At 39.3% G+C, this 24,080-nt stretch overlaps 1 protein-coding gene and 1 long non-coding RNA gene across 2 annotated transcripts in view; both read right to left on the bottom strand.

Moving 5' to 3' along the window:
• LOC139964687 (uncharacterized) overlaps positions 1-24,080 on the bottom strand; it is a 126,067-nt gene that overhangs the window by 54,356 nt on the left and 47,631 nt on the right. The gene's annotated exons all lie outside the window — the stretch shown is intronic.
• LOC139964839 (solute carrier family 35 member G1-like) lies at positions 8,125-10,309 on the bottom strand. The gene is made up of 2 exons (XM_071966855.1): positions 10,075-10,309; positions 8,125-9,314 (listed from the first exon to the last, which is right to left on the bottom strand). The coding sequence occupies exons 1-2, from the start codon at positions 10,102-10,104 to the stop codon at positions 8,307-8,309; spliced, it is 1,038 nt and encodes a 345-aa protein (XP_071822956.1). The 5' UTR covers positions 10,105-10,309; the 3' UTR covers positions 8,125-8,306.

Below are 24,080 nucleotides of genomic sequence, written 5' to 3'. Positions count from 1 at the left end.
GCATTTTCGGAGCAATAATGAACAATGATAAACTTCTTTTCGTTTTCGTCGTCTTCTTCTATCTTCCAAAATTAAGTCAAGGAATATCTTTCCTTTTAAAATACTGTCTATTTGTATCAGTGACTCCGGTAATCCTAACAGCTCAAGGCCTCATTTGTCTTCCCGAGCTTTAAATTTAACTGTTATAAGATCAATAAGTCAAACTTTCACTGCTTCAAAAGCACGTCTGATTGGCGATTAAATAAGCCAGTGTTTCTTTCAAATTTGTTTTAACGAGTTTGAGCTTTACAGAAGTGTTTAAGTACCGTTCGGTTACAGTGATGCAAGACAGAACTTGATCGTAAATGGTAGCATCATATACGACGATGAAATATTTCCCATCGAATCTTGTCTGATCCGAGCAAATAATTCCCTATAAAGGTCATCTGTACTAATCCTCAAACAGTAAAATTCTTTTAGAAAGATTAAAGAATGATCAATTATGGTCACCTTATGAGCTTTGTCGTTTTCTGTCTTCTTCCGAGCTGAGACAAATTAAATCTTTGAAATATGTTCTGTCTTCACGTATATGAATTCTTTCGAATGTATAACCTTCAAGGCAAACAATAGATTGCAAAAAGCAATTTACTTTAGTTATTCTTAAAATTGAAATATTGTGTGGATAGGGTGAATGGGGGGGGGGGGGGGGTCAGATAACATTGATAATGACTATGGTGATGCAAGAGGAGCAAAGTTCAGTGAAAAACTGATTTATAGAGAACGTTTGGAAGACTGTTGTAAACTGTATGCGCTTTCGCAATGTAATACATCCCCCCGATAGCATTTCCCCTGTGTCGCAATAGTCCCTTTAAATATCATTACCTGAAGACTGGTAACATGCAGCTCTCAAATACTACCGTGTAATGACATACTAAATGAATTGAAGAGAAAAAAAGAAGAAAAAAAAAAACACGGTATGTCATCTTAAATGAATGGCTGAAATAAACACTCGCTACATTTCCATTGATGTAGAGTGTCGTGGTTTTCGTCTCAATTACTGGAACAGGTAGAGCAAATCAAGACAGCCTTAGACGGGCGGTACTTTAAACTGAGACAGTCCTGAAGGACTGTCTCAGTTTAATTAGTCCAATTATATATATATATAAATATATATATATATATATATATATATATAAATATATAAATATATATATATATATATGTACATATATATATATATATATATATATATATATATATATATATATATATATATGTAAATGTGTGTGTGTGTGGGGGTGCGTTTGTTTTGCTATCTGACCGAGGACTTGAACAAAAGAATTTCAGGTCCTCGGAAGAATTCTATTGCATGTGGTATTGTTAAGGTTAGGGTACGTGGATTTGAACAATGGAAAATACAATGGGGTCCTCGGTTTGAATGTAATACAAACTTGTGTGTGTGTGTGTGTGTGTGTGTGTGTGTAATGACTGTTATACGTTGGGTAAAATTGGTAGTAAAGCCGCTAAATGTGTACCCAACCATGCACACAATGTATAGTCCTAATAATCCAATAATGAATACTTCCATTAGCTACGAACTTCTCGAGGTTTAAGTGCAACCATCTCGAATACAACAAAACCAAGCTGAAAAAACAACTTGCCCAAGACAAACTCAACTTAGTATGATAAACTTCATCTACAGTTTCTACCTCCAAGTACGAATTAATTCTACGAGAGATTCGCAAAATTCTTTGATTCCTATTAACCTTTAGGCCTAACTGTACTCATTCTCGTTACCAAACGATTTCCAAGTCGGCTGTGCGGACGCTGCGGCAATCTCGGAATGTTACACGTCACATGTTCTATCTCCTAAACGCTAGTTGGCTCTCTAACTTCACTTCTTGGCTTTTCGGAAAATCGCCAACATGTGTAGCCCAGTTAGAGAACTGTCTGGAAACGACAACGGGAAATGAGTATAGTACCTCTGTATTGCCGGTAACAGTGCGATATGTATCGTGAAAGACACCATGGACTATCGACATGGACAAAGATTCCTATGGGCAGCATTTTAGTCTTGATATGTCATATCCCCAGCAATACACATTTGAGGGCGATAGATAGATAGCTGTTTCGGTTCCAACATTTATCAGGTGACCGCCATCGTGACATCACGTGCTGACAGTGCGGCTATCATTGGAATACACGCTGAGACATTAAATGATGACTTCAAGCAGCATTTTAGTCATTGATTTGTCATACTCAAAGAAAACATGAGTGCTAGTAATGTTTTTATCCCTACTCTGGTTTTCAAGATATTCACATTTAGGGTATACTGAATTTCTGAAATCTTCCTCTAAATATACATTAATGATGAGGTGGGGGCACTTAGATTAGTCGTATAAGTCGGCTTATTTTAATCCATTCTTTCGTAAATTCTAATAACACAACCAAAACCAAACCACGTTCTTTTAACTTTTAATATATATGAACAATTAGAAGGTAGTCTTCGATGACATTCATTATCAATGTTCCTTGGCAGAATTGTAAAGCATTGTAATCATGTTATATGAGGTAATAAAAGTCTTAAATGATATTTAATTGTTGATTTTGTGCCGCATCTGACCAACTGCTCAATGATCTCTCCTTTAATTTTCGGATTTTCGGATCATCATTACATTCGTGACCCTTTTGGTGTTCCGTGGTCCAGCTAAGACTTTATACCATCAAATGCATTTAATGTTTTCATTTTTTTAGTATAGTTACTGCACAAGACTGCATGTTCCATATATATCGAGTAGTATATATCGTGCCACTTCACCCCCCCCCCCCCCCGGCTCGGGATTCCAAACGGGGTATCAATTCGGTAACCCACGTTTTTCGAGGGTTCATTTCGGGAGCCTTTTTTAAAATATTTATTTTGTTTTATTTGTGTTTATTTATTTATACTATTTTTTTTAGAGCGGGTTCCCGTTTTCATAAGATGTCAACAACAACGTTGTTATCGTTGATAGCAAGGAATTTAATTAAATAATTAATGGTAAAAACTCGCATATGTCCGGGACAATACCGGGACAATGTCTCGAGTGTTACAGGGGCTTTTCACAGAAACCTGCCGGGTACCGTTTAGACCTGAGAGGCTGCTGCGGTCAGTGCAAGTTATATTAATGGGACGTCATAAACCACGTTTATGATTTAGAGAAGGCGGAGTGGTCGAAAGACGAGGAGGAGCAGAAGGCGAGGGTGCGAGAAACGGTCCCAGACCCATTTTATCAGCACGTTTCGCAGTGCTGCAAATGTCCTCCAACATGCAAAAACTGCGTGGGTTTCTGCTAAGATTGTCGAGAGCTTTCTATCTGACGTACCGAACCACCAACAAGCGACGAATTCAACGGCTCTTTTTAGGGCCACCAACTATCCCAGAGAGAGCAGGCTGTTCTTCTCAGTTAAACATGCAATCTGTGTCTTTGAGTATAGTTTCATTGATTTTTTTTTCATAACATGTATATTCATTAAAGATGATATCTGTCTCCACTTTGACGGTCTGGTTTTATTCACGGTAAGCTCATATATTTAGGGGTGAGATACTAAACTTGGATGGCGTTGACCTTTTGTCTTTGGTTTTTTAATTGTTTTGCCCCGTTTTAATAACACGCATTATCATTAAGTCACAACTAAACTAGACAGGGGCTTCATTACGTCATGACGGACCGGTATCGTCATAAGGAGGGTAAATTGAAATGTTTAGCATAAATATCATAAAGTTGTCTGTTTAGGGAGATTTGCTTTTGATCTGTTTGGGAGTCTAATCGAATCCAACAACCTTCGTTGGATATTCCACGACAGAACATATAAGTTCCACATTACACGATATACAAACTGCAGAATGGAATGTATCGTACACGCTGTGATCCTAGCGCTCTCGTTTGTAACAGAAGTGATACTACCAAACCAGCAATAGTTGCAAGAACTGCCAATGCACTAATTAATATCCAGAATGTATACTTTCCTACGTGAACCGTCCCAAACTATTAACGTGTATACATTCCCTCCTACAGTTTGTGTACCGTGTAATGTGGAACTAATGTACGGTACTGTCTTTGGAATAAAAAAAAAAAAAGGTTGTGGGATTCGGTAAGAATCCCGAAGTAACGCACGTTGGACTTACGAAATGACGCTCCGTTTGGACTCCCGATTGGGGAGGGGGAGGGGGGGGGGGTGAAGTGGCACGATTTATACTACTATACCTCATTATTGAAAACACGATTAGTCTCGATATACCAGAAATGAGCTACATGTATTGTAACTTTCTTTTTCAAAGAAACTCTAGTTCTTGTTAGGTGATTGGCAAGCATTATGACTGTTTACATCTGATCACGTCCTCTCTTAGCATCTGGCATCCAGGGGCGTATTCTCCGGTAAGGCGTGGGGGGGGGGTATCACCAGCGCCCACCCCGACTGTAGTCCTAAATAATGTCAAATCGGTCCCAACTTAGGAGCCGAATTTAGTGTGGTCTTATATTCATGAAAGTGACAGTAATAAAATGAAGAACAAGAAAACAAAAATCGTCCTCTTGATTTCTCCCTTCAGTCTATATTTCCGAGATTTGGATAATTTTATGCTAACAATATTTTACAGCTTCCGTGAAATTCTACAGCAATTGAATTCCTCTCAGAAATGTTTTTTTTCTAGTGTACTTTAGGATCGCTTCAATAGAACAAGAAATATCCGCAAACTTCGCTGCAGCTGAAGTCCACACGATCACCATTTTGGCTTGGAATAGTTCTCATATCACTGATAATTCCTTTCTGACGTGTGTTTTGTGCTTTAAAGTCGATCGCTCCGGGTGAACAAGAAACATCACAAAAATGCTACAGATTCCATTCAAAGTTTCATCATTTCGTGTCCTAGAGATATTATCAATTTATAGTATTGCTAATCACACAGACAGAAAAACTCAAATTGGATAATTTAAATTATGTTCTTCATGACAGCTATCTATATCATATAGACCATTAAGGATGCTTGGGTTAGTGTCTCCTTGGCTGCGGAGGTGGGGAGGGGGTCGGAGGAGGGGTTCTTTATGACAGCTATCTCTATCACATAGACCATTGAGGATGGTTGGGTTAGTGTCTTCTTGGCTGTGGAGGTGGGGAGGGGGTCGGGGAGGGGGCAGCGGTACTTCATGACAGCTATCTCTATCACATAGACCATTAAGGATGCTTGGGTTAGTGTCTCCTTGGCTGTGGAGGTGGGGAGGGGGTCGGAGGAGGGGTTCTTCATGACAGCTATCTCTATCACATAGACCAATAACAATGGTTGGGTTAGTGTCTTCTTGGCTGTGGAGGTAGAGGGAGTATCGGGGATGGGGTTGTTCATGACAGCTATCTCTATCACTTAGACCATTAAGGATGGTTGGGTTAGTGATTTTTTGGATGTGGAGGTGGGGAGGGGGTCGGGGGGGGGAGGGTTGTTCTTGACAGCTATCTCTATCACATATATCATTAAGGATGGTTGGGTTAGTGTCTCCTTGGCTGTGGAGGTGAGGATGGGGTCAGGGGGGGGGAAGTTGCGGATGACAGCTATCTCTATCACACCAATAACAATTGTTGGGTTATTGTCTTCTTGGCTGTGGAGGTGGTGAAGGGGTCGGGGGGGGTCGGGGTTCTTCATGACAGCTATCTCTATCACATAGACCAATAACGATGGTTGGGTTAGTGTCTTATTGGCTGTGAAGGTTGGGAGGGGGTCGGGGTTGTTCATGACAGCTATCTCTATCACATAGACCAATAACAATGGTTGGGTTAGTGTCTTCTTGGCTGTGGAGGTTGGGAGGGGGTCGGGTTTGTTAATGACAGCTATCTTTATTAAAATAATGATTGTTGGGTAACTGTCCCTTTGGCTGTGGAGGTAGAGGGGGGTCAGGTGGGGGGGGGTTGTTGTTCGTGACAGCAATCTTTGTCACATAGACCAATAACGATGGTTGGGTTAGTCTCTCCTTGGCTGTGGAGGTGGGGAGGGGACGGGGGAGGGGTTCTTCATGACAGCTATCTCTATCACATAGACCATTAAGGATGGTTGGGTTAGTGTCTCCTTGGCTGTGGAGGTGGGGAGGGGGTCGGGGGGGGTTGTTCATGACAGCTATCTCTATCACATATACCATTAAGGATGGTTGGGTTAGTGTCTCCTTGGCTGTGGAGATGGGGATGGGGTCGGGGGGAGGGTTGTTCATGACAGCTATCTCTATCACATAGACCAATAACAATGGTTGGGTTAGTGTCTTCTTGGCTGTGGAGGTGGGGAGGGGTCGGGGTGGGGTTGTTCATGACAGCTATCTCTATCACATATACCATAAAGGATGGTTGGGTTAGTGTCTTCTTGGCTGTGGAGGTGAGGAGTGGATCGGTGGGGGGAGGGGGTTGTTCACGACAGCCATCATTGTCACATAGACCATTATAAAGATGGTTGGGTTAGTGTCTCCTTGGCTGTGGAGGTAGTGAGGGGGTGGGGGAGGGGTTGTTCATAACAGCTATCTCTATCTCATAGACCAATAACGATAGGTTGGGTTAGTGTCTTATTGGCTGTGGAGGTTGGGAGGGGGTCGGGGTTGTTCATGACAGCTATCTTTATTAAAATAATGATTGTTGGGTTACTGTCCATTTGGCTGTGGAGGTTGGGAGGGGTTCGGGGTTGTTCATGACAGCTATCTTTATTAAAATAATGATTGTTGGGTTACTGTCCCTTTGGCTGTGGAGGTAGAGGGGGATCGGGGTGGGGGCGGTGTTCATGACAGCTATCTTTGTCACATAGACTAATAACAATGGGTGAGTTAGTGTCTCCTTTAATAACAAACAACATGTAAACAAACATCGAGCAAGATGATATAACAAATCTTCGCAACACGACAATTGCTCCAAGCGATAAGATGGTGGTAATAATGTATAATAGTTGCATACACATCCTTACAACATAAAACTTGAAACCAACATAAAACGTTTGACACTGGGAATACCCAATGTATAAAAGAGTCGGTGTGATTCAGACTAAAGCATATCCTCAACAGACTGCGTATGATAGTGTCATATCTGCATAGGTGTCGAAAGGTGCTAAATATAATCAAATCTCACCGAAGCTCCAAAGGTCTTTCATTCTACCATGCAGTGACAGCATAACATTGGTCACCCTTTGCTAAACATCTACATGGTGCATGGAACGCCAAACCGAAGGATACCAGAAATGGCCAACTTATCAGTTATAGCTTTTACATCTATATGACAATGTGTACAAAGTTACTTATAGACAACATTCTTTTGGCTACTTAGTATATGTATATCATTATAGGGAAATTACAGGAAGCATGCTATACTTTCCATGTTGATGATTTTAAGTCTTCAAAGAAGAGACCAGGAGGTCAATTTACTTGTTATCTGATGAATGAAAAAACATACCGACATATAACACCATGTGGAATTTATATTCAATTCTAACCTTTTTTTTATTTATTTATTTTTTTGAATATCGATAGCTGACGCACCATGTCATATCATCCAAAGTGATCTTGATGCAAACATAATGTAATATCATATATAGAGGCGTATGCCATATTGGTACAAGGCGTACATGTTAAATTCAAGTGTAAATATCTCTTAATCATCAGGAAAGCCTTACTACCAGCTTATTCACCCAATGTACTTGGCTTGATCAGTCTGTGGATAAAGACAACCGTTAATCAGTATAAACTGAAGTGTGTTATAACACCGTAACACATGTTAGACCTGTCAGCAGATGCTACTGTGGAACCAATTACTATAACATACGCATTCATTACTCAAAGGCTGTTCAACTTTAATGAATGGTTGAACAACTGTTTGACTATAATAGGTTTACCTTAATTGTAAAGATGGTCAAATTGCAGATTTGAAGCGTAAAGTGTCTCCCACTGTCAGTTAAAATGTGGACGAAATAATGGGCTAAACATTTAGACTAGTCTTATTAGTCCAGGCAATCATTATGGATAGGATTGTGTGTTGAGCCTTTTTTTCAGTTTGCAAGTCCTTCTCAGTATACAACTGGTCATAAATGAAACACCCGTTAAGAAATTATAACACACATCAGTTTTAAAGTGATTGATGAGTACTCACCTTTACCATTATTAACTGATAATTCCTTGAGAATTGAGTGGTACCGTAATAACGCTTTATTTTTTTTCTAATATTGCACTCGGGTTAACTTGAAGGAACCTGTTGGCAAATGGACCATGGGTATTACCATAATTGTAAATCAGGAAATACGCCATGTTGCCGTTTGCAGTAAATATAGAGTTCTCTAGTCAGTCTTCTTCCTCGGTATTTTCCGTTTTTGTTCGAGAAATCAATACAACGGATAGGATAACACAGGTAGCTCCAACAGTACTATATATATCAGGAGAAACATCTAGAAATATATATTGTAACATGTAAACCATTGCCACTGATGACGTGTTTACAACAAATACGTGATATGCCTTTTCGTGGCATAAAGCAATCATGATCATTAGGTTATTTAGGTAGCCACAAATACCAGATAGCACTAAAAAGACCGATGCTGTGATCGTGTTTGGTAACTGCCATTTTTCTAAAATTGTACATATTATGCTACAGATCAAAGCTCCAGTAAAGTTAACGTATAGCAAGGACACATGTTTATTCACTTCTTTGATACACAATAACCTCTTTAGAACACCACCAATAGCAATCGAAAAAGCGCCACCGATGGCCGCTGTAATACCTAACATCAAGTTACTCAGCAGAAACGCCGAACCGTCAAATATTTCAGATGGGCGGGATAATAGCATCACACCGAGTACTGCAACGACACAAGATAGTAGGTCTACCGGAAGTAGCTTTTCGGAGAGAAATATCCATGCTAGTATGCCAATGATGATCGGATTACAGGATATGATCGCTCCTGCGTCTCCAACGTTAAGGTACTTGTAGGATGTCATGATAAGGATGATTTGTGCCGCACTTAGGACACCTGTTACGAGCAGGGCAGCCGTAAGAGACACTGTTGTTCGTAATGATAGTCTATACCATAAAATGGCAGGAACGCAGCAAATCATCATGGTCGCTCTTTCCGTCCACCCCGTCATGACCGGATCGATGTGAAATAAAACGACTTTCGAAAGCAAAGTGCGCAATGCATTAAAAAACGCCCCCAAAACAACCAGAAGTAGATATCTCCGTTCCCAAAATAGTGATAAGGCGGTCTTGAAATATTCGACAACGGTTACGCTCTTTTTCTTACCTTCCTTCTCATCATGTATCTGTTTCAATGGAATTTGTTCACCGGAGTATTCCTATAAAACAATAGAGAGGAAATGATTTGGAAAGTTAACAGTTACAGGTCCTTCCATCTTGTGACGGCAATGCTCCGTAACGGTGATTGCTGTGTGCGGCAGGGGTTCGACGTTATGGTCTGGTATGTTTTATTAACGGCAGTGTTTCATACATGCATTTATAAGATATAAACGCACTTGACTTGTAAAATGACACACATGTGATGGTTTAGAGATACTGCGGAAATATCGAATCAAAATGTAAGAAATGAAAGGTCTGCAATACGCCGTTTCAAATGAAGTCTGGTAACTAGATTATAAATGTGATATCAAGGGTCACTGAGAATATATATATATATATATATATATATATATATATATATATATATATATATATATATATATATATATATATATATATATATATATATATTAATATATATATATATATATATATATATATATATATATGTAGAAGCATTTAGACTGATTATGTTTGTACCGTTAGTCTATGGAAACTACTGTTTTTATATAGTTAAGTATATTATGTGATATATATATATATATATATATATATATACAGTTATATAGTATGTTGTAAGAGAATGTGTAAAAGTAAGAGGGCCTGACGTTTCTCAGGATCTTCTCTGAGGAAGATCCTGCTAGGATCGCAGCCTGTAGCCTCTGAAGAAGATCCTGGTAGGATAGAAACGTCAAGCCCTCTTACTTTTACACATAAATTACGACTACGTAAATTATGCGAATAATTTCATATACTTACCATTTTCTTTGCAAGATGATCCATCAACATCGACTTTAGTAGAGAGAATGATAATACACACAGTAAGCTGTTTTGACTAATTAAACTTCACATTTTCACTTTATGCCAACATACTCTGGTTATTCTCTTCACATCTGCTTAATAAAACTAAGCATACGCTATTATGCTGCAACTAAACACAACTAACCCTTGATCTCATGACATGCTAAGTGCTGGTCCTATTGCTGCACTGGCATGTCAGATCACAAGCCTTATTTTATATATCCTGGCTTGTATCATTGTATACATACACTTATAAGCGCACACATACCCAAGCACACGCACGCACGCACATAATGATGTATAGGTTCTAATTATATGCCGTTTTGGGTAATGTAGGCAAGATCATTACCAGCATGCTTATATTCTATAATGTATTGCATATGTCTTTTTAGTTCACGTAACTTTCATCGTTAGGAGCTTTCAAATTGCAGTCATTTGACCGTGATAAAAGGATGCATGCCCTCATCCTCTTCAAAGTTTTCAGATGCTGCACTCTCGTCCATCGAATGAGGACTGTAGGATTGGACATGTCGGCAGGTCTTAAGTGTAACACAATATGTATAACCAGAACTAGCTGTTACAATAACACTATGGCATGATAACACAGGTCAGTCTACTGTACGTGGCTATACACACCTACATAAAAAACAACAGGGGTCTTGTACTCAATGTTATGAATCCACACACCAAGTATTACAAAACAAAACAAACTTTGATCTCTAATAATTTCGCACATTAAAGTTGCAGAGGAGTCAATTTTTGGACAATTTAGATTGGAATATGGCCACGAAACTTAAAAAAATCAACTTGAAAGAAGCTAATACAGGTCACTGGAGGTCAACCTGAGGTCAAAGGTCACCCAAATGCAGGTCGACTATTGGATAACAATAGCGTAGCTCCCAACCTTGATGGACATTTGGTTTTCAAGTTATTGCAAAAATACTAGTTTTTAACACCTAATTGACCTTTGTTGACCTGGGGATCATATAATCGTTATGTGGAAACGATTCCTTACCCCATTTACAACTAGTCCCAAAATATCAACCATGTCGGACCCTGTCAGTGGTAATTTCACAAGTTATTGAGAAAAACACACTTTGACCCATAATTGTCCTTTGATGACCTTGGATCACATAACGGTTATTTTGGAAAACGTGCCCCTACTTCATTCACAACTTGTTCCAATATATCAGCCATGTCAGACTTTGTGACTAGAAGTTGTTGCAAAACGTTACATAATTTGGCAGTTTTTTGCACAAAAGCAACCTTGAATGACCTTGGATGACCTAATGGTCTTTATCAAAGAAGTTCCCCTTGACGATGTGCACTCTGCCCTAAAATCCCAACCTTGATGGACATTTGGTTCTGAAGTTATTCCAAAAATACTAGTTTTTGACCCCTAATTGACCTTTGTTGACCTTGGATCACATGACCGTTATGTTTTGAAACGATCCTTTACCCCATTCACAACCACTCCCAAAATATCACCAATGTCGAACCCTGTCATACCATATTGTCAAACATATACACCAAATATTAAATTGATCCAAGCTTCCCTACTTGAGATATCGTGTTTACAAGCGGGGCGTCACACACACACACACAACCACACAGTGGCGTAGGAAGGTACTTTTGAGTGGGGGGGGGGGGGGGCTGAAGACTGATGGCCGACCTGGGTGACGGGTCTGAGGACAGGGGAGGTGTTTTTGCATTTCCAGGTTGCCTCAGATGCAATTTGGTGCAATATAGCACACTTTAACCCGCCCACTCCATTTTGTATGTAATTTAGCATTTTCACCTGGCATTAGATGCAATTTGGTGCTCCAAATGAGATTTTTTCTTATTTGGAAATGAAAAAGGGGTTTTCTTACTTGCGAAGCGTGGGGGGGGGCGAAACGTCACTTTCACCCCTCCATATTTTTCACTGGGGGGGCTGGCGCCCCCAGCCCCCGGTTCCTACGCCCTTGCAACCACACACGCACGCACATTATATATGTATAACGAATGAAATGTTTTTTTTACTGTTTGAATGGGTAAAGCTTTTGTTAATATTACTGTCTCGTTGCAATCTGCCCGACGTTTCACTGAGTGATGTCACGCATTAAATTGTTATCAGACCCTATTTTACAGTAACCTATCAATGTGTTTCTGACAGGATGTTTAGAACTCAACGCAAAAAAAATGCAATTTTCACATTACCCCGTGTGATCGAACAATCTGATATAAATTTTACCAGATTATTTCACTTTCTGTCAAAGCCGATATAATTGTAAATAAACAAACTTTTATGATCAGAAAGTCAGTTTTTACATCTTGATTTATAATTGACATAATTTTGTTACTTAACTAACCAGGCTGTACATTTCGAAGCGGTTATAGATATATCATCTATAAAGGAGGTCGAGTCATCTTCAAGATATTTGCTGAAAAGTATCTCAATAACATACTAAACGTTTATGAATAACAGTTGGGAGAGGTTAGGTTGGCAGACGTTCTCTACCCACCCCCCCTCCCCCCCAAACACACCCATAACTCCAGCGCATCATATTTCCATACGATAGTAATAAACTATGGAATTGCGGAGAAAAGTTCAGCATGGGTTACACAAGGGGGCCGAACATTATATATGGGTGTTGGGAGGTTAGTGCAATATTCATCAACCATCAGTTTCTCTCCTATATTTGCAATCGTTCAGAGCAGTCTCAAAACAAAAGTTATTTTTTAGGGGATAGGGATGGAGTGAGTGGGGCAGGGGGGTTGGTTTGTGGGTATAAGAGGGAAGCAATATGGGCAACAACTATCACTATTAACTAAAAGGGCTGCTTTAACTACGGACATTTTAAACCGGGTCGATATCTTAAGCAATGGACAATTCTGTTCCATGACGTCACTGGGTATATTCATCTTGACTGTCCGTTGGGAAGATTCGGGATACTGTAAGATGATATAAAACAGGGTTGTCCAACCTACGGCCCGCGGGCCACAGTCCGGCCCGCCGCAGGGTTGCGTCCGGCCCGCCAGAGATGCTCTACGGTGCGAAATTTTAGTGAGCAGATCTATTGATAACAAGTTTAAGCAATATAATCAATCATTCGAACCTTCTGGGTCCAAAAACTGCATACAGGGCAGTTTGCGTGACACTCTCTCAGCGGAGTGGGGGGGGGGGGGCGACTGGACTTTATTCATGTTTTATCACGAAGGAAAATAAATCAGTGCGCTCCGCGCGCAGTGCTCACATTTTGTTGCCTTGGGCTTTGGGCAAAAAATCGAAAAATCGAGCGTAGCGTTCATGCGGCCCCCTCCTTCATCATAATCATTACATGTGGCCCTCCTCTGCAAAAGGTTGGACAACCCTGATATAAAAGGATCGTCTTTTATGCTAAATCTCTGGATAGGTAATTGAACGCTAACATTGATGATGACGTCACTTCCTCGTTGCATATCTAAAGGTTGAGGTTAATCAACTCTTATATCAATTTTAATCATTCAGCCAAAACATCATGTTCTTATTAATAACATCGTTGGATGACATTGAGCACCATATGTTCTTGACACATTTGTATATGCATTGTTAATATGTCATTTGAGGGCTATAAAATGTCTTATTTTTCCCATCGAGTTTAGCGTTACATCTGATGGAACTGATTTTATAGTCGGTGGGTTAGACTACAAAGTCCAGTCACTTTAACTGATGAACGTCAACTGCTTAAGAGTTGAAGTTGAAAGAAGAAATAGAAAAGGAAACAAAAATTGAATTCGATAAGGAAAATGGTCTAATAACAAGGAGGAGAATGAACCAAAATGTGACGCATGAATTATTCAGACAACCATTAGCGTTTGGATTGTGAACCACGAAGGTTCAACGTTACATAAAAACATAACATCCATCACAAAAGTTCAAGCGTTCGAAGCATTTCCGTTTTATAGGAATGACTTTGCAGCACACTTTTCTGCACGAGTTTGACCAATTCTATATATAGCTCACTATAATCACCTGCCGGTAATTCACCTTCTACATGACCGACGGAGAAGGGGAGCTGAGGTGTGGATTTATCCGTCACTTTTTGTTTTGCCTTGTCTAAACATGAATAATAATTATCCAGGCTGCTGTAATCATTGAAAATTCGGGTCAACGTAACAAGTATGACTGCATCATTGGTATACCGACATAAAAGCAATGTCCGGTGTCATTTCTACGAGGAAATTGACAGCTAGCTAACCGTCAAATTATCATTTTGTGTTTTGTCGTAGGCCTACCAAAGTCCGTGAAAATGTTGGAATTTTCCTTAAAACTTTCTATAAATGGTCGAAAGTTTGAGGAAAACACCGAAATCTTGCAACAGTTTATTTTGACCTTTCGTTGTTCCCTCATACATCTTCCTACTTTATTGAGTACCACCTAATTATATTACTATCCCGAGGTTTCAAGAAAAGTTGCTATTTTGAGATTTAGTCTGTTGAACTTTTAAAACGTTAACATTTCAAGGAATAAATCGAAATATTTGGGAGATATCAGTATTAAAATTTGTGTCATGAGTGTGTCATTTTGTCAGGTCATGAAGACAAAGTGTTGCCGAAGGTGCAAACACGGCTATTCCTTTAGCTATTCTTTTTTTACTTTGCATTTTTCATTCTTTTTTTTCCATATTGAAGCTGATTTTACGCACTTGACACTGAAAAAATGAAAGCACTTATTAGGTACATGCTCAGAAATTCAACATGTTTGATCCACCATTATTTTGGAAAGCTCAACTTTATAACGGAAAATATGTAGTGCTATAAATAATAAGTCTATAAAAATCAATGCAAATGAGAATCGGTCTGTAATATTTTGATTTGTTCAAGCTATCACCTTTGTCTGTCAAAGAACTTTTAAGTTGCTATTTCCATGCAGGGTGGAATAAAAACGTTCTTACCTTTTCTTTGGGTGGGGGGGGGGGGTGGTATGTCGTTCATCTCTATCACATAGACACCTGATGATGGTTGGGTGTGCTTCTGATACCTTAACTAAGACTCTTCTCAGACGCGTAAGTAAAGATATTATTAGAGAATTATATTGTATACAAGCATTTACAGATGCCTTTAGCAGCAGCGAATTAGATATAGGAGGCTGAAATTTGATGGAAACAGCCAGATGCGAAGGAAGGAGCTTGTGCAGGAGGGGGCATTCCCGCTCCCCTCCTTGTGCACGCCATTGACGTTTAGTGCTGTTGCCAGATAATGGTACCGCTTGGAACCACATCGTGACCGGGTTTGCGCTACTTTTATCAAACAAACGTAATACAAAAACATAAATGAATCTATCCACTAACAAGTAACGAATTGTCAACGTATTTAATTTATAGTCTTTTATTTTTCTCATTCCAATTAAAGGGGTTTTCTTATATAATCGTCCCTGGTCCTACCGAGGGGACACCATTACACGGTGCTTTTTCAGGGACCTTAAGTTTCCTCGAAGAGATCGAGTTGATTTCCCACATTGCGAAAATTTTTTTTTGGCATAGTTGATTTTACAGCAAATGATAATAATGGATTCAAATAAGACTCACAGACGTATCTCAAGTAAGAGGATATTAATGTCCATGTGCTCAATGTCTTTCGTCGTTGTTTAGTCATCAATTGAATGCTTGATACGTGTTACCGGAGGCCGGTTAAAACGCAAAACGTTCACTGTGAATTCTGGACTGCTCACATAGCGTAAACATCTTGTCGTATAGATTTTAATACTATGAAAGCAAATGCACCACTTGAATGGCATTAATCTATCTATATTGTTATAAACTTGTTTCGAAACAGGAAGATGTGGTTCTTCAATGAGTATCGATAAAGTCCATTAGTGTGTTACGTGTTGGACTTAACGGGGACTACTTGATATTACAGTAATGGGGGTTTCTTCATCTCTTCAATGTTCATCAGAATTTAGTCCATTGACTGGTAAAACAAATAGAACAAGGAATCGGATAACATTCTTCCTAGATCAAACTAGTTTTATCCTGAGACGTGTACAACGAACCGATAGACCGAAGAGTTGAAGACATCCCCGAAGATCAAGTGTAGTATCTGTTCCCTTTAGAGGGGAATGGTCATACACACCTCACGATGGTCACACAGTCACAGTCTCGATGCTAGGGTACTATGGTTGAGAGCGGATCAGATGTTCGGTAGTTCGTTTTTCGTTCCCATGTTCTTTCCTGGTGAGTTTTCTTTAAAAAAAATTATCCCCGGTATTCAATCATGGGAGGATGATCGACAGATAAATTTTTCTGTAACTTGATTACTCACTTAAATTATTAAAATAATGACTAAAGCAGAATTTTAGTATTGATGTTATAATAGAAAAACAAAACAAAAACTTTGAGTACAATACTTTATTTCTGTAGCTTTTCCAGTATTTTTCAAGATATGTATCGTTAAATATACTTTATTTCTGGAATATTCGTTTACTAGGCGAACTTGATGGTGACGTCGGCTCCTCATTGCAGGTCGTATAGTTAATGTTAATCCGTTGTTTCTTAAGGTCAACCAGAATATGTTCGTTAAACTTCATGCACGCAACAGAGCACCCTTGGATGACATTCAAGACCATTTGTCCTTAACAAATTGGTAATAAATTATAAACATGTCATTTGAGACCATATCATCTTAATTTCTCCCTTTGAGTTTTGTATTGCAACTGAGGAACTATAGTCTGATGGGCTGTGTACTAAACTGAAAGGTCCAGTCACTTTAACTAGTGAACCTCAACTGTTTAAAGGGTCATTCCCCCCAAAAAATAAGTAAATGTGCTATACAACCCTAGCTAGACCGCGAGCAGTGGTTTTTAATAGTCCACGGCATATCAAAGTTAATTTGGTTCCTGAAGTTAGCAAAACACAATAAGAGGTATATTTTTGTTGTGAATCTCAAAAAAAGTTAATAAAATCACTACTACTACTATCCGGTATGAGAATTGCTACAACAATAATGCTGCTTATATATTTATATTGCTGCTTATATATATATATTGCTGCTTATATACATATATTGCTGCTTATAATAATTGCTGCTTATAATAAATATAATATTGCTGCTTAAATTAATGCTTATAATGGGACCATATTGACACTGGAATACTTTGGTCTTCTTGCAAAAGTGATATAGATTGAATTATATGTATATTAAAATGTTATCCCATGGTCTTGCTGGCTTGTATGTCTCTGGCATTGCAACGAATATAATGCTTGTTTTGGTGTAGGTTGGGTAAATCTTTGCCAACACATTTATACCCAACAATGAGTTTAATTGCTTGGCTTACCACAAATAAGGCTTTTAGGGAATTCGATGGCGCTAGTTTGAAACAGGGTGTTTTTTATTATGAAATAATTATATGGCTCTTAAAGTCATCCGTAGATTCACTTTTAGGAGAATAGCGCCTCATCAGGCCACGTTTTCAGTGGACGGTGGCTGCAAGCATGCCGGTCGCAGAGATGTCACCACCTCTGGCCAAAGGCAAGGATTCACGCACGCCACCTAGTACGCTTCTGGTAGATTTGACCGACCCTCTGCGCATCCTCCCGGGTTCTTTTGCGACAACAAGGGAGACATGGTACGGGATCCTAGGCCACAAAAAGTACCATACCTACAGCCAAAGGTATTATCGCCAGAGGCCTGTCTTGAACCCTAGCCACGATTTACACGACCGACGAGGAATGAGTCTTTCGTCACCCTCTTTACAGCATCGGCCACCACGTCAGCTAGTAAATTATGTGGTTGAATTAATATATCAAGACTGCAGCGTCGACTACTGAAAGAGAAAAAGAAATTCATAACGTGTATAACCAACCATTGATGGAGTCGAACTCAGTTTCATCGGGTTACTAGTCCACTGCTCTACCATCTGAGCCATTTGACAAGTTAACTTTTAACAAGCTTAAATTGGTATTATCGGTTGGATACAATCTATTGGTAACAGTGAATGACACTGCCATCAACGAAATCTCTATTCATCCTGTTTTACTCTCATTAGAACAACGGATCTGAATATCTTTAGTAACAAGAAGCTCACGCTTCAATGTCTTTGTTTACGTTGCAGCAAGCAGTAAGAATGTCGTTTCCTTTCAAGACGTAAATGTACTTTAGGCTTATACCCCGATACTATCGATGACTTCGAAGCAAGCAGTAAAAGAAAAACGGATTCCGTGAAATCTTCTTATTCACAAAAGGTCGCTTACGATTATGCTTGCAAGAGAGTTCTTGCTGTAAGTTGTCTCCCTTTACAACTAAATTCTATGCAGACGATTATGTACTGGGATTAAGCCTAACATTTCAACAAACAATTTCAAGACCTTTTTGAATGAGGAAGGGAGATTACTTATTAAGTCAAACACGTTAACTACATGTGACAGTCATCTTATTTAGGAATCTGAATGGCTGGAAATAGCACAGTAATTCTAACTCGAAACATAATTCATAGGGTTTTGAGTTTATGCAAGTAGATTTGGGAAACACGGGGATCGGGAATTCGTCAACTACAAGACTTTGTTTTAGCCCGCAGTGACTTGTTGTATTTATTGATACTCTGAAACTGCGGTATTTGCGTGTATATTTTGTCAACACTCTGACATGGTCGACTCTATCAGTAGCTAAAATCTCTATAAAGCATAAGTTATAGGAGACAATAGCTAGTCCCTTTCAAGGTCGTAGCTACTCTCCTTTCACCGCCGCCCCTCCTTCTCATTTCATTTGCCGATACGTTAATGAACCATGACAGTTGTATATTAGATCTCTATAACAAAGATATAAACGAACGGAATAAAACTTAAATTTCCTACTCCTATTGATTTGAAAAGACGTGTTTGCGTCACCTCTCATAGAGTGGTTTGAAAAAATTGAACATAGAACAAATAAATGATTTGTCTTTTTTTCCAGAACTCACCTTAATTTATTATTTGTCTTTCATCCAGAACTCTGTTTTACTCTGTTTAACAAAAGATGTTGTGTCATTGAAATAGGCGTGACATGACAAAAATCAGGTTTAAGCATGAAAGGTATAAACGTAGTTCGGTAAATTGGGTAACCTTATGTACGTAACTATGGTATTGCCTTGTTTTAGGATCTTATATTGCCATTGGGTAACACGCAAATGTGTCACGCTCACTTCATGCGATTTGACGCAAATACATCTTATCATCAAGAACATGCAAAATTGAGTGGGACCATCATATTTAATTAGACGATGGGCCAACGGAGACATTCCTCCCTCCGCTAACTAACTTTAACTTCCTCACCCGACCCAGATTTATTCATGCAACACATTTAATCTTGAAAAAAAGAACATCATGTTACAAAGTATTGTAAGTGTCAAAAGAAAGGAAGAACCAATGAGAACATGTGAACTATAGAAACATTCTTTGTTTTCCGTTTCAATTCATGGATAATTAGAGATTACGTTGATCCCAAGTACTAAACCGCCATGAAATGGAAGAAAAGCTAACAGGGAAAGCATTCTTATAAGAAATCCCTCAGAAAAAATCCACTTTATACAATCATAACAGAGCTATATGCTGCTTGATCCTTTCTATGGATTTAAAACTGAAGACATTAGAACGAAGAAAAGGGAATGATACAATCGTGGCACACCTGTTTCAATCTTTCAATAACATGAACTACGATTGTGGCAGAGGTCAGGCATAGTTTCCCTCCTCACTAGTAGGGGATTCTCCCTAGCAGGGGATTCTCCCTGCTTGCCTGCTGGATGTCCCTGCTCCCATTTTGCGTATGAGTGAGAAGATATAATTATATCAATAAGATCGATGATTGGCTATATGCGAAATATTGTAAAGTCAAGTCAATTTTTTTCATGTTATTTACCATTGATTCAAATTTACTTTCTTTTATGTTTGTTGCCATTTATTTGTGTTTTGTACATTCTGTTGTAGTGGTATGTAGCAAATCAGTAGCCTATCAGTTGACACAGCTGAATTAAATCATGTGAACTGTAAGATATATGCCATAAGTATAGAACCCATAATGAGGGGGGAAAAAAAGAAAAGATGTTGTGTCATTTTATTAGGCGTGACATGTCAAAAGTCAGGTTTAAGCATGAAAGGTATAAACGTAGCTAGGTAAATTGGGTAACCGTACGTAACCATGGTATCGTCCTGTATTAGGAACTGGTATTACTATTGGGTAACTCGCAATGCGTCACGCTCACTTCATACAGTTTGAAGCAAATATATCTTGTCATCAAGAAAATAACGTGAGAACAAGAGAGTAGGGATGCAAAGCGAGGACTGAAGCAGGAGCACGTACAAGGGCAACGCAGCGAAAGCCCCCCCTCCCCCCCAAAAAAAAAAAAAAAAAAAAAAAGAAGCGAAACCCTTAGGGATTTTCGCTCCCACCATGTCTGTTTTTAGGGATTGTCACCCCACCATGTTTTTCTGTTAGCTAGGACCCTCAGCTATCACAAACTGCTTGTTTGCCATTTAATTAATGGTTGGTGTGATCACCAAGTTGCCAACACATTCATTAAAACTTGGAATTTAAGAATATGTCATATCTTTGTAATTAAATAACCTAAAAGCATAATTTTAGTGTCTCAGTATATATATTTGAAGCTGTCTTGGTGGAACCAATCACAACCAGGAAAGTCAAAGTCATCCCTAATTAGGGCTGTTGCCATGGCAATAGCCATGATGAAATTTGGACTTTGAGAAAAATATCACATAATATACATATACCAAACAATACAAACTAATTGTCTTTTCTACATTGATCTGACTTGGCCCGGTTGATTGCAGTCAAGATCTGGATCATTTAAGGTCACTGTCATGTCGAAATAGGGCTGTTGCCATGGTAACACCATGATGAACAACTCAAATTATAGAACAAAAGTAAAGTTACTAATGGCTAACTGTATATTTGAGCAAAGATATGACATTTTCTTCTCAAATTATAATTACAATTCTATCAGCAAAGTGTTGGGAATAAGCTTAATCTGCAATGATCTTGATCTAATCTACCAAGCAGCCCTAAATCTATATATATATATATATATATATCACAAGCATCGCTCGGTTTAGATGCGATCATTTAGCCTTAATCTTACTCATTTTTTCTAACCTTGGAGTGTGATCATCTTTTCATCATCCACTCACTCATTCACCAACATTTACTTGAATTAAACTGCTGGCAAACGTCCATGATCTTGTCAATGTTTATCTTTGTTTTGGGGTTTGATGGGAAATGGTTGTCTGGCTGAATATCGCCCTGCGTTTTTAGCGCTCGGGTATCACAATAAAAAGACTGAATCAAGGCATAGCAATGGGTACACGATCAGGAAGACATTTCCGTATTGAGAAAGAACCCAGGGAAGCAGCGGATAAGGAAACAGACAAACTTAAAAAAAGGAATCACGACATTAGTACAAGGCAACATCGTGAATCAGTTAACGTTGACACAAAATCTGTTAAGTCAAAATCCACTAAAAGTTCAAGCATATATGGATCGTCCACGAGTTCAGCAGCAATGAAGGCACGAGCTAAGATTGAGTCGGATCGGGCATTGCTCGCATATGCAAACAAAGAGTCGGAACTGTTGAAACAAAAGGCAGCACTGGACGCTGATATGCTTATTCTTCAAAGTGAAAAGGTAAATGCTGCTTCAGCTGAAGCCGCAGTGTATGATGAAGACCAACCATTAGGAAGCCATGACGAATTACGTGGTGCAGCTATTTACGAAGTAAATTCCAATCAGCGAATCAGTGATTATATTCAACACCATTTTCGCAATCAGGCGGCTTTAAGAAATCCAATCATCACTCAGACTAGGGCAAAGTACCAGCAAGAGACTGAAGACCTCGCTAAGTATCTCATTCGGAAAGACTTGGTGAGTTCCAGACTTATTATATTTGACGAGAAACCAGAACATTACAGAGCGTGGAAGGCATCATTTAGATATGTGATTTAGGACCTTAATTTGTTGCCCAGGGAAGAACTTGATCTGTTGATAAAATGGCTAGGTGAAAAGTCGTCACAACATGCCAAAATATTACGTTCTGCTCAAGTTACTAACCCACAAGTGGGATTGGATATGGTATGGCAACGCCTGGATGTTATGGAGCTCCAGAAGTAGTGACGCAAGCATTGTTGAGGACAGGTTATGATTTCCCAATGATTAACACCAAAGATAACACAAAAATCAGAGTGTTAGGTGATGTTTTGTTAGAACTGGAGTGTGCTATGAGAGACGGAACTCTCCCTGGTCTCAGTTACCTTGACTGGGCCGGTGGGGTGAAGCAAATAGTGGAAGAGCTCCCACCAGGACTTCAAGATAAATGGCGCTCAAAGGGAGCTAGGTACAAGGAAGACTACAATGTGACGTTCCCTCCATTATCTGTGTTTTACAGATTTGTTCGACAGGAAGCCAAAGTTCTCAACGATCCTAGTTTTAAGCTAAACAGCTCAGCAGGTAGGTTTGTGTATCCAGAAAGAGTTAAGACACACATCACTGGTATGACTGAAAGTTTCAGATGCATGGCGACAAGTGATTATGTTGCTAGACATTGCAAAGTATCGGTGAAGTGTTCTGAATGTGGAAGTGTGAGACACAACACCGATCTTCATGTTCATCAATATTTTGTTTCGTGTTACACAAGTTACTAAGGGAGATACTGGTGGGGAGCAGAACTCTTCGTCTGTTACCTCTTAGTGCACTGAATTTGTGTTTATAATTTGTGTGGACGCTCTTGTTCGAAGGTATGCCAAGTCAAGGTGTATTCACAATGGAAGGAACATGAAGCTATCAGGGTATATGCTGTATTGGACGAGCAGAGTAACAGGTCCCTGGCTAAACCACAACTATTTGATGCACTTGGCATAACATCTACTACTACCCCTTACACACTGAAGACTTTTTCAGGTATTATGGAGACTACTGGGAGGAGAGCTTACAACCTGATGATAAGTTCCATTAATTACAAAGTCAAATTTCACTTGTCATCGCTGATACAGTGTGAGATGATTCCAGATGATAGACAGGAAATCCCAACACCAGATATTGCGAATCATTTTCCCATTTTAAGAACATTGCAAACAAGATACCACCAGTTGACCCGGAAGTGCAGATTTTGTTACTGCTAGGAAGAGATGTCTTGAGGGCCCACAGGATGCGGGAACACATCAACGGCCCCCACGATGCTCCGTATGACCAGCGACTACACTTGGGATGGGTTATTGTTGGAGAAGTTTGTTTGGGCACATCCCACCAGCGCCAACACCACGTCTTCAAAACCAGTCTTTACAGTAATGGGCGTACCTCTCTCATGAAACCTTGTTCCAACATGATTCAAGTGAAAGAGAGAATTGACAAGACTAAGAAGAGTGACTTAAACATCACCGGTAACAAAGGATCTACAGGGAAGGTTCAGTTTGGTACAGCAGTATTTGATAAAACAAATGATTATGAAAAAGAAGCCCTTTCTATAGAAGATAACATTTTTCTGGACATAATGGACAAACATGTCCATCAGGATAAAAATGGAAGTTCGGTGGTACTATTATTTTTCCGTCCTGAGAGAAGGCACCTACCAAATAACCGGGTACAAGCACAGAAGGGCTTTTACTCTATGCGCAAGTCATTGGAGAAGAATTCCACCAAGAATAATCAGTTTGCGGAGTTTGTTAAAAAAATGTTAGACAATGATCATGCCGAACCTGCCGCTCCGTTAGAAAATGACAAAGAATGTTGGTATCTCTCCATATTTGGGGTGCATCACTCATAAAAGCCTGACCAGATTCGTGTCGTGTTTGATTCCTCAGCAGAATTTGATATATTACGTTGAACAGTGTGCTACTTACCGGTCCAGATCTGAACAACTCACTTTTGGGTGTGCTGATGCGTTTCAGGAAGTATCCCATATCCTTTGCAGCCGACATACAGAAGAAGTAGCTTTCTAGTGGAGGAAGATCAAAGAGATTCTCTCAGGT

Source organism: Apostichopus japonicus, chromosome 23, assembly GCF_037975245.1.
Source record: "Apostichopus japonicus isolate 1M-3 chromosome 23, ASM3797524v1, whole genome shotgun sequence".
Lineage (NCBI taxonomy): Eukaryota > Metazoa > Echinodermata > Holothuroidea > Aspidochirotida > Stichopodidae > Apostichopus > Apostichopus japonicus.
The sequence above is the reverse complement of the archived record's forward strand: the minus strand, read 5'-3'. Positions and strand labels throughout refer to the sequence as shown.